At 45.9% G+C, this 14,645-nt stretch overlaps 8 protein-coding genes across 8 annotated transcripts; 3 read left to right on the forward strand and 5 right to left on the reverse strand.

Moving 5' to 3' along the window:
- Window positions 1-146: 146 nt before the first annotated feature.
- On the forward strand, window positions 147-704 carry NEMAJ01_0528 (uncharacterized protein; the record flags this gene model as incomplete). The annotated part of the gene is made up of 1 exon (XM_047914366.1): window positions 147-704. One exon carries the CDS (start codon window positions 147-149, stop codon window positions 702-704), a length of 558 nt encoding a protein of 185 aa, XP_047770323.1.
- Window positions 705-758: 54 nt separating this feature from the next.
- On the reverse strand, window positions 759-2,141 carry NEMAJ01_0529 (cytosol aminopeptidase; the record flags this gene model as incomplete). The annotated part of the gene is made up of 1 exon (XM_047914367.1): window positions 759-2,141. The coding sequence occupies one exon, from the start codon at window positions 2,139-2,141 to the stop codon at window positions 759-761; it is 1,383 nt and encodes a 460-aa protein (XP_047770324.1).
- Window positions 2,142-2,518: 377 nt separating this feature from the next.
- On the forward strand, window positions 2,519-3,160 carry NEMAJ01_0530 (exosome complex component RRP4; the record flags this gene model as incomplete). Its single annotated transcript, XM_047914368.1, has 1 exon — window positions 2,519-3,160. The coding sequence occupies one exon, from the start codon at window positions 2,519-2,521 to the stop codon at window positions 3,158-3,160; it is 642 nt and encodes a 213-aa protein (XP_047770325.1).
- An 873-nt stretch (window positions 3,161-4,033) lies between these two features.
- On the reverse strand, window positions 4,034-5,431 carry NEMAJ01_0531 (uncharacterized protein; the record flags this gene model as incomplete). The annotated part of the gene is made up of 1 exon (XM_047914369.1): window positions 4,034-5,431. One exon carries the CDS (start codon window positions 5,429-5,431, stop codon window positions 4,034-4,036), a length of 1,398 nt encoding a protein of 465 aa, XP_047770326.1.
- Window positions 5,432-5,855: 424 nt separating this feature from the next.
- Window positions 5,856-7,139, reverse strand: NEMAJ01_0532 (uncharacterized protein; the record flags this gene model as incomplete). Its single annotated transcript, XM_047914370.1, has 1 exon — window positions 5,856-7,139. One exon carries the CDS (start codon window positions 7,137-7,139, stop codon window positions 5,856-5,858), a length of 1,284 nt encoding a protein of 427 aa, XP_047770327.1.
- A 1,568-nt stretch (window positions 7,140-8,707) lies between these two features.
- NEMAJ01_0533 (uncharacterized protein) lies at window positions 8,708-9,112 on the reverse strand (the record flags this gene model as incomplete). Its single annotated transcript, XM_047914371.1, has 1 exon — window positions 8,708-9,112. One exon carries the CDS (start codon window positions 9,110-9,112, stop codon window positions 8,708-8,710), a length of 405 nt encoding a protein of 134 aa, XP_047770328.1.
- Window positions 9,113-9,709: 597 nt separating this feature from the next.
- On the reverse strand, window positions 9,710-11,062 carry NEMAJ01_0534 (uncharacterized protein; the record flags this gene model as incomplete). The annotated part of the gene is made up of 1 exon (XM_047914372.1): window positions 9,710-11,062. The coding sequence occupies one exon, from the start codon at window positions 11,060-11,062 to the stop codon at window positions 9,710-9,712; it is 1,353 nt and encodes a 450-aa protein (XP_047770329.1).
- Window positions 11,063-12,013: 951 nt separating this feature from the next.
- Window positions 12,014-14,611, forward strand: NEMAJ01_0535 (uncharacterized protein; the record flags this gene model as incomplete). The annotated part of the gene is made up of 1 exon (XM_047914373.1): window positions 12,014-14,611. The coding sequence occupies one exon, from the start codon at window positions 12,014-12,016 to the stop codon at window positions 14,609-14,611; it is 2,598 nt and encodes an 865-aa protein (XP_047770330.1).
- Between the last annotated feature and the right edge of the window lie 34 nt (window positions 14,612-14,645).

Genomic DNA, 14,645 nt, shown 5'->3' on the forward strand with positions numbered 1-14,645 from the left:
ACCGTGCATTAATAAGCAAATAAGTGTTTTGGTATATAGAAGCGCTTTATTGGTGGAAATGCCCAGGACTATTTGTCAGTGAGAGCGCGGATCTATTGGACAGTACAACAATAAAATGCTCCTTTATGCAGAATCGAAGACAAGCCATGCCTCCATTAGACAGCCATGCGTTCTCGGACAAAACGAACTCAAAACAAAGCGTTTCAGATAATAGACAACACGTTCAGCTTGAAGAGATTATTTTGAAAAGCATAAATGATCAAGACAGTCTTTTCAGTCAGCCTCTTTTTTCGGAGGCTCCTAAGCACGAGTACAATGAGGTGTATGCCAATGAGATAATAGACATGTGTGCATCTTACAACATAGACGATCTGTCCTATACGCTGTCCAGCATAGATGTAGACAACTTCTCGACCCAGCCATTTTCTATGTCTATGCCAAGGCGCGAAGAGGGCGCGCTTTCTCAGAAGCTGTATCGGCAAAAGGCTGTGAAGAGAAAGGACGACGACGAAAACAGGCCGTTTTTGTGCACGCACACGAATTGCTTCAAGGCGTTCAAGCGTTTTGAGCACTTAAAAAGACACTACAGAATACATACGGGAGAAAAGCCGTATAAATGCTCGCTTCCAGAGTGCAACAAAAGCTTTTCCCGCTCAGACAATCTTCTGCAGCACGAGAAAATCCATGCCAACAGAAAAATGTAACGGAGATGCAGGATTAATTGCGCAAAGACCACAAAGAATAAACAAACTGTTTTATTACTGTTTTTCCAGTAGCCACTTTGTAAGCAGCTTCACAGGCCGGCCGGTTGCGCCCTTTCCGTGGAGCTCGGGCGTCAGCGTGTTAAAAGCCACGCCTGCAATGTCCAAGTGCGCCCACGGCTTGTTCTGCACAAACTCTCGAAGGAAAAGAGCTGCAGTGATAGACCCGCCTGCAGGGCCGCCCACGTTCTTCAGGTCGGCAACTTCCGAAGAAATCAGAGACTTGTACTCATCTGTCACCGGCAGCCTCCACACTTTGTCTTCCACTTCGTTGGACTTCTTTACAAGTTCTTCTGCCAGCTCGTCGCAGTTACTGAACACTCCTGCCATGACAGGACCCAAGGAAACTGTAATAGCTCCTGTGAGCGTGGCAATATCCACTATCTTTGTAGGGTTGAACTTCAGCGCATGGTCCAGGGCATCTGCAAGAATAAGCCTGCCCTCCGCGTCCGTGTTGTCAACCTCCACACTTTTTCCAGCGCTGCCCACGTGCACGTCCCCAGGCTTTGTGGCTGTTCCCGACGGCAGGTTTTCCGTCAAGGGAACGATTCCAACCACGCTTACCTTGGCGTTCAGCCGGGCAAGTGCGCCAATTGTGCTGACAACGGAAGCCCCTCCTCCCATGTCTCCCTTCATAGCTGCCATCTTAGCAGAAGGCTTCAAGCTGATGCCGCCAGAGTCAAAGGTTACTCCCTTTCCAACCAAGGCAATGCACTCGCTCCCAAGGTTGTAGGATATTTCCAGGAGTTTAGGCTCCTCGGCAGACCCATTAGATACGCCCAGGAGCAGGTTCATGTTCATAGACTGCAGCTCCTTTCTGTCGTATACCTTCACCTGCACGCCCTCAGGCAAGTACTCCTTGGCATACCCGACAAAAAGAGTTGGCGTCATTTTGTTTGCGGGCGTGTCAACTAAGAACCTGGCAAAGTTTTGGGCCTGTGCAATTTCAATGGCGCTTATGACCTCCTGGCTCTGCCCTGCATACACCAGCGCCACCTGCGTCTTCTTTTCACTGTGGAAAATGTCGTACTTGTACGAGGCCACCATAATGCCCTCTGCAATCCAAGGGGTCATTTCGCTCTCGCCCTCCAGAACTATGTTGGAAACACCCTCCTTGATCAAGATGTTTGTTGCCTTGGCAGCTGCGCTTCTTACCTGCACTGGGCTCTTTATCTTGCCTTCGTCTATCTTGCAGAAGACGTACGTCCTCTCCTTGTAAATAGTCCAGGTGTTGCTCTTGTTGTGGGGCAAGGATGCGCCAATATCTTGCAGGCCAGATGGCATATCGGACGTGCTGCTAAAAATAACGACTTCTCCAACCGTGCCTTCAACAGCCTCTTTCCGGCTCCTGAAGCATATTCTCTTCCAGTCCAGCTCCATATAAATTTACAAAACAAAATGTGATTTATAATTTCTGGCAGAATTAATTCGCCCAAAAGCGACAAATAGGTTGGACATGCATGCCCAACATTTTTGAGAGCAACCGCATATTTCGCAGACGGGCTATCTGGGCAAGGAAGCACTGCACTCTCAACGGCAGAGACACCTCGCCTGCATGCTGGGTTCTGGGAGTTTGCAGGAGGCATCTGCCCAGATTCCTAGCTTTGCGCCTTTCTAGAGAAACAGGCATGCACATGAAAAGCACTCGAAAAATAGAAGGCTTTAGAAGGGCCTGCCTCGATTTCTGCAAGCCGCATTTTCTGTGCGGGGCTATGCTGTGCCCACTTTAATATTTATGTGAAAATATTTGGCTGCGTATGCTGAAAGTGTGGCCTGGCCAGAAACTTGAGTACACAGACGAGTGCTTAGAAGGGCACGGCATATACAAGAAGAAAACAGAGGACGGCGAAATATTCGTGGCAAGTGTGCACGGGCAGGTAAAACAGGTGGATAGGCTCATAACCGTTGAGGCGGAAGCATACTGGTACACTCCGTGCGTGGGCGATGTGGTTGTAGGGAAGGTGCTGGAGATCTCGAACAAGAGATGGTACATAGACGTAAACACCAGACAAGAGTGTATTCTCATGCTGAGTGCAATCAATCTGGCGGACAGCGTGCAGCGCAGGAAAGGAGAGCTGGACGAAATAAAAATGAGCGAATACTACGGGGTGGGGGACATAGTCATAGCTGAGGTCCAGACAGTAGGAAACAAAGTGCAGCTGCACACCAGAAGCCCAAAGTACAGAAAGATATCGTTTGGAGTCCTTCTAAAGGCGGACCAGCACCAGATGGAGGGCATTCAGCAGAGCCAGCAGGAGGTCGTGAATGGGAAAACAGTGTGCACGGTAGTGGGCAAAAACGGATACATAGTGATACACAGCGACGACGCAACAGCCCACAAAGAGATTAAGCAGGTGGCACGCAGCATTCCGTGGATCGCTAAAAACGCCCGCATATAATGGATGCAGACAGTGGCATCTGCAAATAATAGAGTCCTAGAAAAATGTGTGAATGGAATTTCATAGTGTATATTTTTTCCCTTTTCTTGCAGCTTGCATGCGGGGTGCAGAAGCCTGGGGGCTTTCTCTAGATCTGTTGCATGGCCAGACTGTGCTCTTTGCGCCTGCAGCATATGGCTTATCAGCTGGGCTCCAGAAATAAGGCTTTGGCGAGATGATAGTCTAGCTTATGCCGGCTTTCAGGCCTCAATGGCAATTTAAAGACGAATAAAACACGGTCGCGCTGACTCTCTTGATTTAAGCATAGCCCAAATCAGCATCATCAGAGCATATTCTATTTTCTCACTGCTTTGTGCGTGTGCATGCAGCCTGGCCGGTGGCAGCCATTTTTGGGCAGAAGCTGGGGCTGCTGCGTCTTTGCCTGAGTAAGCTTGCAGCGACAAAAGGCAGCTCTCGAATTTTAAGCTTTGAAAATTACGAATTTGAGGCTTGAATGCACGATGCATTTTTATTTTTGAGCGCAGCTCAGTACAAACTGCAGAAAGCCCACACACTTTAGAAGGCATGCAAAATAAAGCGGCGCCAGTGGGACTCCGCTGCAACGCGGAAACAAAGCCTGCAAGCTCTATAGCTTTAGTGCAAAAAGCCGCTAGACTCTATTCTGGCCGCTTTTTCCTAAAGCTGAAGTTGCATGCGCATGTGTCTGCGAACTTTCTCTGCAAAAAGGGAGGCTCACTCGTATTTCTGCACTTGCAGGCGCGCTGAAAACAGACAGAACCACTTGCATAAAATCTGCACAGATTTCTTTATGCAGAGCCATGCATGGCATAGGGCATCGCCCCATGTCAACTATCACAGCGTGGGCGGAAAAATCTAATCTGCTGTCTGCTCCTGAGGGTAATCATCTGTTTCTGGGTTTAAATATTCCATTGCTTTTTCACATTCTGCTGCTTTAATTGCATATTTTTCCAAAAGGTCTGAAAACACAATCATGCCCTTTTTAACGGTCTTTGCGTTAAAGAATTCTATGTCAGAATCATTTACATGTACACAGTAGCTTTTTGTACCTAAGGAAATTTTTAAAGTGGTTAGCATTATGTCAATCTTTGATATTTTATCTGCTATATCATACAAGGGACTTTCTATATTATTGCGTGTTTGCAGATAGACCTGCTCGTCCAACTCAAATTCCTTTGAGCACGCCTGATCAGATTCGCAGTTCTTGGCTTCCTTTTTAGTAGAAGAGGAGATGTCTTCCACAGGGCAATCCATATTAACTGAAATGCCGTTAGGGGATATCTCGGCGGATAATGAAGCGATCATTCGTTTTAAAGCATTGAATAGCTCGGAAACCCCTGTCTGATGGGCTGACATTCCGTCTAGTTCTGAAACAAGCCTGAATGAAAACAGCGCATGGTCTTTCTCATCGTATTTCTCGTACAGGTTGCGCAGAAGCCGTTTGTACTTTAAAGAAGTTGCGGACATTTTGTTGTACATGTCTTCTCGAGCCAGTTCGCATGCCAGCACCGCAGACGAGATGCAGTGGCCTATACCAGTTGAACTGACCATACCACCTGCATGCCAGAATTGGCAGAATTGGCTGATAACCCAGTAAATAATTGCATAGCTTCTTCCATTTTCCATGCATGTATCTTGCACGCCCTTAATAAACGCGTGTTTTTTACTAGGCGAGATACTCGACATTTCGTCTAAAAGTATTTCGCGGTATTGCCGAGACTCTGTGAAAATGCTTCTCAACGGATTATAGTATGCATCTTGAGACACGCCGCATACTGCTGCAGTCAGTTCTTTGCTTGTAGAAGGAGTAAAACTTGGGCTGTCGTATAAACACGGATTTTCTTCCTGGCCATGTATTGCGTATTTTCGAAGCTTCAGCCCATCCACCATTTTGTATACTACTCTTGAATTTTCTATGCGTGATACGGCCATTGGAGAACGATAATTTGCTTCGAATTTGTTAAACAAGAGCATCGCGCTAGTTTTAGGATTTTGTTTGGCGGCTTTCTCCGCTGTTCTGCTTTTATGTGTCTTGTCCGCCTTTCTTGTCCGCATCCCGAACTCTGCCCTCAAGACAGGCATATACATATACATTGATATTAAAAAAAGCAACGCCACAATGCCCACAACTACTCTCATGTTTTTTCTTTTTGAAGCACAAATTATATAAACAACATTTTGAATCAAATCAATCAGCATTTTTTGTTGATTTCCGTTTCTGTATGGTCTGCAGGCGCCTTTTCGAGAAAACATCTCGAGTTTGCAAAATGAAAAAGCTGCTTGTAGAAGCACGGCCGAGCACGATGCACCCCGTTTTTCAAAATTAAATAAAAAATGACTTATTAAAACGCTAGAGTCACCACAAGCCGTGCCGGGTGCTGGAAACAACTGTGTGCGCAGGAAATTATTCAATAAATCTAACTAGTTAGGCCGCACCGGGCAATATTTGGCATGTGCCAAGCATTTTTGCGCTGTGTTTTTTTTTTGCGGAAGAAATGATAAAGTATATGTTTATTAAGCTGTCTGGACTGTTTTTGCTTTTTCTTTTTTGTTTGAAGTTGCATGCGCATGTGCAATTGCAAGCATATTGAAAACAGACTGAGCCACTTGCATAAAACCTGCACAGATTTCTTTGTACAGATCCACGCATGACATAGTGTACCACGCCATGAAACTATCACGCCCGGAGCGGAAGAGTATAATTTGTTGTTGGCTCCATAAGGATGGGGTCTTTTGTTTCTGAGCTTAAAGCTTCTAGTACTTTAGTGCATAGTATTTCGAATCTCTTTTCCTTAATGGCGAAACCCTTTAGAGTGTTTGAAATTTCACTTATGGTTTGCTTAACAATCATTGGGTCAAAGCGTAGTAGGTCTTTCTTCTTTACTTCTATGCGGTATTCTGTTGTTCCGGCTGCACCTTTTAACTCTTTCACCATGCCTTCCATATCTTTTATAACAGCTGCTATATCACCTAGTGGGTCTTTTCTGTCTACATTATCGCGTATTTTCAGATAAAACTGTTCATCTAACTCAAGCTCTTTCAATTCGTCTAAGCATGCCTGATCAGACTTGCACTTCTTGGCTTTCTCTTCAATGGAGGGTGTGAGGTCTTCTATGGGGTTGCCTGTATAAATTGAAATTTTGGCAGGAGATATTTCGGCAGACAGCGTAGTGGCCATTTTCCTTAAAATATTGTATACGCCAGAAAACTCTAGATGTTGGTTTTCTAATCCTTCTAATTCTGTATTGGCCCGTTTTAAGATTAGTGCATAGTATTCCCCACTGCAATTGTCACCGCCTAGCTTACGCAGCTGTCGTTTGTACTTTAAAATCGTTGCGGACATTTTGTTTAATGTGCTCTCCCGAATTATTTCACATGCCAGCGCAGCAGAAGAAATGCAATGCGCCATTTCTGTTGGGGACAGAACGATGCCATCTTGCTTGTACTTGCATATCTTCCCTAAAAGCCAGTCAGCTAGTAAATGAACTCTTCCATTTTCTATGCATGAATCCTGTATGTTTTCAAGAAACTCGTACAGAAGATGAGCAGGAATATTCGAAAGTTCTTTCGCAGCATTTGACTTGATGAAAACAAAAAAACCTGAGGAAATGCTTTTCAGAGGGTTTTCGTATGCTTCTTGGGGCACACTGCATATTGCTGCAGTCAGTTCTTTGTCTGTAGCAGGAATAAAGTTTGGACTGTCGTATAGGCACGGGGTTTGTTCACAATTCGCCTCTTCCATAATAAGATTCCTCAGCCTCGCCCCGTCTCTCAATTTGTATATTATTTCTGAGTCATTAACATGCGATACAAGTATTGGGTTGTCGTCGTTTTTCGGGTTGCCATCTGTCATGAAAAGTGTAGGAAGCTCGAACGCATTGTTGATAGCCCCATTGAGTTCATTGCTTGTATCTGCGTAGCGTGTATTTTTTTCTATATTGAGGTATCCCATGTTAAGCATATATGCTGATATGAAAAAAAACAAAGCTGCAATAACTGTAAATAATCCCATGTTTTTTTCTTTTTGAAGCGTATATTAATAGGCAAAAATAAGGATCAAAATGATCATCAAAAAACGGCCGAGCACGGCACACTTTGCTTTTCAGAATTTAAAAAAAGCAACCCGAATAGACATGCCAGGGTCCCCCCATGGACCAGCTGTATGCTTGGAAGATTTAACCCGGAAAGCCCCCGAGTTCGAATCTGAAAAGCACAGCGAAATCCAGAAAAGGGACCCGCTGTGGTACCAATAAAAAAATACTGGCGTGGAACTAAAACCTTCACGCCCAAAGTCCCCTAAAACAGTTTGGGACGTTACACGACCAAACCCAGCCAAACCCTACAGCAAACTATAGGGTCCGAAGAACCCCACACAGCTCATGGGGAGAAGGTGAAATAAAAGGGGCGGCTGTGAAGAACAAAGAAAACGATTTACACCTTCGGCTGACAAAAGCGGATTGGCTGTTTTCCCTGGTTTCGCGCAACCTGAAGGGATTGCTAGGGAACACAGTAACCTAGCAAAGAAAAGAGGGTTTTTCAGCCAAAACGTGTCGAAGCTATGTAAAAGAAAATTAGGAAGAATCACCGATGCCTGAGTTCTTCGGGCATACAGGAGGGAGTCCCGCCAAGGCCCCTAAAACAAAAATGGGATTAATCCTACTCTGTATAGTCATAAAAGGACTATGAATAGCAGAAGCATGAGCGGTAAGCTTCTGACCATCAGCCCAAACAGAGGGGGACATACATAGAGCCTACTATGATACACAAATTACCCATTGTGTAGTCACGATTCGCAGCCCATGGGATAAGGAGGCATAGGTCGGATGGAGAAAAGGCTGTTTGGTTTTCGAGACCATGTAAGCCTGAAGTGAGATAATTGCGGAGAATGGATCTAGAAAAGGCATAGAACCAGACAGGGAAGATATAATCAATAAATTCAAATAGTTAAAAAATAGACATGCCAGAACCACTACACGCCATTCCATGCAAGACCATCCAGTATTTGGCCTTTGCAATTTAGGCCTGTACTGTGCGCTTTTGCGATGTGCTTTCTTGTTTCCTGTGGAAGGCTTCTGCAGGCTCAGGCCCTGAGTTCGTGTGCGTATTGGCTGTTTTCGCTGCCAAAAGCCACAACGAGCAAACTCAAACAAAACATATTTATTAAACCTCGCTACAAAATGTTAGTTGTCTCTGCGCTCTTTGCCTACTTATTTGCATATGCTATAAACTGCGCTGAAAGCCGGAAAGTTGGAATAAAAACACTGCAAAGCAGGCTCCTACCCGGTCGTTGCCCCTCGCATGGGGGACATAATCTCAGAAAAGGCGCCGACTCCTTGGGCTTTATAGGGGGATTTTCTTTGTGTGCAAGCATGTGCTTTTCTAGCAAGGGCTTTATGGCATTTCTGTTTCTATTTTTGCATACGTCTTTCGTTTAGCACAGGCTGTTTGCTAGCTCCATATAATTGCCTTGGTATTCGGTGCTGTCGCGGCGCTCTTTCGCCAAAGCCTTTCTCATCTGTATAATGCACTCTATGGCTGGAGCTCTGTCAAGCTCTTTCTTGTTATTACAATTTTAGACGGAAAGCGGCACAAAATTCTTTTCAGTGTCTCCAAAGCATTCCACACGCCCTTGAAGGCTTTCTCTAGGGTTTCAATGGAGCTGGTCTTTGCTATCGCCATGCTTACATTCGCTGCATGCCTGGAGTCGACTATGCTGCCTTTGAAGAACTCCACGCCAGTGCCCATATGCTTGTATATGCATGGCGGTTTGGCAAAGCATACGCGCAGAGCATCATGAACAGTGTCAAGCTCCTTGCATGCAACATTTATCTGGTCAACGCGAAGCATCGAGAGGCTTTGGTGCTCCATAGTGGTCTTGGAGGCTTTCTTGAAGAGGCAGTTGATCCTGTCAAACGGCAAGAACATGTTCTGCATGGCATAGCCTCCGCTTTAATCTGGACTGCAACCGCTTGGTGGAAAGTATCATATTTTTTTGCTGCTGCTTTGCAATACTCAGTATGTATGTATACTTTTTTGCAAAAGTCTTCATTCGGCCAAATACGTTCTCTCTAACCAGGCCGTATATTAGTGCAGCTGTGGCAAAGGACCTGTATGGCTTTGGGAGTCCACATCAAGCTGGTTGAAAATGTCCAGGCAAAGCCTGCCTATTATACGGATTAAGTTTCTGCAGTACATGCTGTTGCAGAGCCACGACTGGGCTGCGCCCTTCAGAGAGCTATAAATATACTCCTGCGGTATATGCATCAAATCAAAGCCTATTATGCTGGCATTCTTCACATTGTCTGGATTGAAGGGGCTGTAATAATGCTGACTTGCAGCTATGTGAGCACATTTTATGCAAAATGCAAGATAGCTTCTATATGCCTGCGCTGAATCTCTGAGCGTGCAAGAGGATTGCTTGGAAGTGCTGAATTTATTGTTTTTGGCGGGCCAGAAACTGCTCCATGTGCGAATTGACTAAAAACAAGCCGGTGCACTGTGCATACTTACCAAACATGCTGCATGCTTAAGTTATTCTGCATGCAGTTCATTTTCAATCGAGCATATGCCTGAGACACTGCACAATTCTTCTGCCTTTCTGCTATATTTTAACCCGCAGTTTCTATTCTCATCCATAATCTTATACATCACAGCAAACAAACGTTCCATTTCTAAAAAAATAAGGTGCGGGTCCAGCTTTTCCAAGTCGTTCTCGTTTACTTCAGCGACAAACCGGTCTGTTCCCAGAGACTCCTTCAGATTTTTTAGCAAGTCAGCCAGCATGTGTATGTCTTCCTCCATGCTTTTCGCCGGCGATGCTTCAACATCATCCAAGATCTTTCTCATGTAGACATCGTCAAAAGATGCGTTGTACGCCTGCAGATATCTTGTATGTGGATATATGCACTTGTTGAAAAACAGGCACCCTTCGATGTTGCTATTATTGGAAAAGTTGAACTCTTTGCGAACGTTGCTCGATATAATCGTCAGTTTGGACGGTGCAATACCCTCATCTATGCGGGCAAACATATTTTTTAAGGTCTCTTCCAATTCGGCGAAAAAATTAATGTGGTAAATTGCAGAGAACGTCTCTAGTTTGGCGTTTTTTGCCACCATGACAAACAAATCCTTAGAAAAGTCGTCCTTTTGGTTTTCCAGCAGGTCTCTGTACTTGTAAATGGCGCTGTTGATTCGGTTGAACATATTTTCTCTGACCATGTCGTACAAAAACAGCGCCGAGGTGATGCATTGCATTTTGTCGTCAATTGATGTAATTTCCAGGAAATGCCACCTGCACATCAGAAATAAAATGTCTTCCATCACTCGGATCTGGTCTCTGGCCTCATAGCACGCATTGCTTGATGCTTTGAGCACGTCGTAAAGGTATCTTTTGGGAGTAGCCAATATTTTGCTATACATCAAGGGCTTGGAGTGAATGAACTCGGAAACAACCGTTGTAAGTGGGTTTTCGTATACCTGCTCAGACACGCTGCACATCAATTTGGACATTTCCCTGTCGGTTCCAGGCTCTATTGTGTTGCTGTCGTGCAAGCAGCGCCCTTTCTTGGTAGATTCGTCGGAGTTCACTAATCGCCGAATTGCTTTTCCGTCTTTAACCGAGTATCCTAGTTCTGCCTTCAGTAGGTCTTCTTCGGGAACGTACCGAATTTTGCTGTGCACTTTGGCACCCACCACATAAGGCTCCGAATTGAGGTTTTCCACAATGCACAGAGTCCGTTTGCTCCATGCATCTGGGTTGTCGACTCGTGTCACACTAGAAGCAAATGTGCTGCAAAAGCTCTCAGAAACACCCAGGCGAAATAAATAAAAAGCAACAGTGCACGCCAGGAAAATTGCCAGTGCAAATATTCTCAATATTTTCATGTTTTTTTCGGGCCATTTGTTTAAATAGAGAGCCTCTGTGCGCTGATATCATATCTGAGGTCATGCACGCAAGCTCAACATGATGATCAATTCTTTCACTGCATAATGGTGTTTAATTTTTCATTTTCAAATTTTTATGCACAGTCTGCAGGTTTTTGGCAGCTTCTGTCCACAGCGCATGAGCATGCCAAAAGCTCTAGATGTTTCCCAGCCTCTATACGCCCTTCGTGCCTTTTTTATGCTAAAAATTGCTAGAGCCTGCTCGATTTGATGCCGTTCTCTGGGGTCTGAACACATGCGTAGCCACTCCCAAATAGCAGAGGCGCTGGCTGCGTGCCAAGGGTTCTTTCTCCCAGCTGCCACGGGACGCGCTGATCTCCTTGCTTTGTAAATGATTAGCTTTCAAGCACAAGCCCCCACAATGAGTGGCCCCGAAAGCAGGCCACTCAAACATTCCGAATAAAAGCCACAAGCACGCCACTTGCTCTGATCCAATGAATATCCTCCCGGCGCTCGAAAGGAGTTTTTGTATTAAAATTCAGCATTTGCCAATTTCAAAGGACATCTACAAATTTATTTCCCAGTTGTTGCATGCGCGTAAAAGCATGCCTGTGTGCAGACGAAAACTATGCAAGTTGCTAACTTCTCTGGAAATGAACAAAACAGATGCATGCTGCAGCCCGCATGCACCGCATTAATGCGCCGCTGTGCGGACGGATATTCAATGGGTCTTGTATATCTCCAGCTGCGAAGCGTGTTCGGATCGGCCACGCCCTCGCACCCTTCTTTCCCAAGGAATTGGCCTTTCTGTGCCGCGCCTGCTCCTAATTGGCGCTGCTTTGGCCCCGTGTGTGAATTTGCCATTTCGCCAAAACGATGCGTGCTTGCGGTGCATATTACCTCTTAATCAACACATTTAGATAGTTTATTTGTTCTAAAAATTTGCAAGAGATGAAAGAAGGGGTAATTGAAAGGTATAAAGAATTTATAGGCGACAATGTGCTGTTTCAAATACTTTTGGGAAACAAAAAGTCCACCCGAAGAACGGTCAAGAAGCTGAAGACAGACAAAAGCCAGTCTCGCATCCTGAAAGAAGACGACGGCTTTGACATGGACGACTCGGAGGCATTTATGTATACGCAGTCGCCCCCGTATATAACAGGAACGCTCAGAAACTACCAAATAGAGGGGCTGAACTGGCTTATAAACATGTACGAGAAAAAGATCAATTGCATTCTGGCAGACGAAATGGGGCTGGGGAAGACTCTGCAGACAATTTCTTTGCTGGGCTATCTGTACTCCTCAAAGAAGAACAAGCTCCCGAATCTGCTTATAGTTCCAAAGTCCACGCTGCAGAACTGGAAAAACGAGTTTAAGAAGTTTATGCCAAATGTCAAAACCATCATATTCCACTGCAGCAAGAAAGACATCCGCACAAAGGCCAAAGAGCTTCAGGAGCTCGACTACATTGCATGCATAACAACATACGAAATGTGTCTGTCGGGGAAGTCGCAGCTGCAAACTGTCGAGTGGCAGTACATTGTCATAGACGAGGCGCACAGAATTAAAAACGAGCAGACGGTTCTTAGCAAAGTGGTCCGGGTTATTCCTTGCTCGCACAGGCTTCTTCTTACGGGAACGCCCCTGCAGAACAACATACACGAGCTGTGGGCTTTGCTGAACTTTCTGGCCCCGGAGGTCTTCTCAGACGGGGAGGGCTTTGATGCGTGGGTGGAGTCGGCGTCCAGCGACTCGGAAAATGAAACAGTTGACAAGCTCCGAAACTTGCTGAGTCTGTTCATTCTTAGGAGAGAAAAGGCGGACGTGGAGAAGTCCCTCCTTCCAAAGAAAATCATAAACCTATACTCTCCGCTCACGGAGATGCAGAGAAAGTGGTACAAAATGATTTTGGAGAAAGACGCCGAAAATGTTGTAAACGAAGGCTCGAAGATGCAGCTGATGAACATTGTGTGCCAGCTCAGGAAGTGCTGCAACCATCCGTACCTGTTTGACGGGGCAGAGCCCGGCCCTCCATACACCACGGGAGAGCACATGATAGAAAACAGCGGAAAAATGGTGATGCTGGACAAGCTGCTGGTAAACTTAAAGCAGAAGGGCAGCCGAGTCCTGATATTCAGCCAGATGACGCGCATGCTAGACATACTTGAGGACTACTGCGGCTTCAGGCAGTACGCGTACTGCAGGATAGACGGCAGCACGGCAACAGAAGACAGGTGCCAGGCCATTGAAGAGTTCAACAAGCCCAACAGCGAGGCGTTTATATTCCTTCTGAGCACGCGCGCAGGGGGACTTGGTATAAACCTGGCAACAGCAGACGTGGTGATAGTCTACGACAACGACTGGAACCCGCAGATGGACTTGCAGGCCCAGGACAGAGCCCACCGAATAGGCCAGAAGAAACAGGTTTTTGTCTTTAACTTTCTAACAGAAAACACAATTGAAGAAAAAATACTGGAGAGGGCGCTGAAAAAGCTGAAGCTCGACGAAATAATTGTCCAAAATGGAAAAAAGAAAAACAATGCAATTTCTCAGAACGAGCTGCTGGGAATACTTGCAAGCGGGGTCGACAACGTGTTCGACTCCGACAACAAGATAGACAGGACAATTGAGGAGACCATTCGGATAGGAATGGAGAAAACTGACCAAATGAACACGCGGGTGGGCGAGCAGGACGTTCTGAAGGACCTGACAAACAACGAAATAAAGGCATACGAGTGGGAGGGCGAGGACTACAGCGCAAAGAATGCGAAGATGAAGCTTGCAAAGTACATAGTCGTCCCAGAAGGCGGGAGGACCAGAGGAATTGCGCAGGGAATACTTGCAAAGAGGAAGGCTATTGGAATTCGGCAGTACAACCTTCCCGAGCACCAGTTCCACCCGCAGAGGCTGCATCTGCTGCAGAAGAAGGAAATGGAGGAGTTCCAGGCGAACGGCAGCACAGAAAGTCTGCTGACCGCAGAGGAGCAGGAAGAAAAGAAGGCGCTTTTCGAGCAAGGCTTCAACAACTGGACAAAGAGAGACTTCTGGGCGTACATAAAAGCGTGCGAGAGGTACGGGAGAGACGACTTGGAGAAAATCTCAAACGACCTCTCAGACAAGACGCGGGAGGAGGTTGCGAAGTACGGAGAAGTGTTCTGGGCGAGAATTAAAGAGCTCCCGGACGCAGAAAAGATACAAACACAGATCCAACGGGGGGAGAGCAGGATTGTAAGAACCCAGAGGATAAAGGATTATCTAAACGAAAAAATCACGAAGGAAGGCGAAAACTTCAGAGTTCCATACCCAGGAAACAACAAGTCCATAGGCTTTACAGAAGAAGCGGACAGGTTCATCCTGCTTATGCTCAACAAGAAAATGGGAACGCCCGGATGCTATGACGACCTATGGCATAGGATACGCGAGACAGAAGAGTTTGCGTTTGACTACTATCTGAAAGTGCGCACGCCGCACGACCTGCAGAAAAGGGCGCAGTTTCTGTTTACAGGCCTGCTCAAGGACAAGAAAGGAAGCGTGCAGGCGGATCTGTAGAATGGAAAAGTAAGCAGCCGCCCATGTATTCTTT

Source organism: Nematocida major, assembly GCF_021653875.1.
Source record: "Nematocida major strain JUm2507 chromosome Unknown 2427, whole genome shotgun sequence".
In the NCBI taxonomy this organism is placed as follows: Eukaryota; Fungi; Microsporidia; genus Nematocida; species Nematocida major.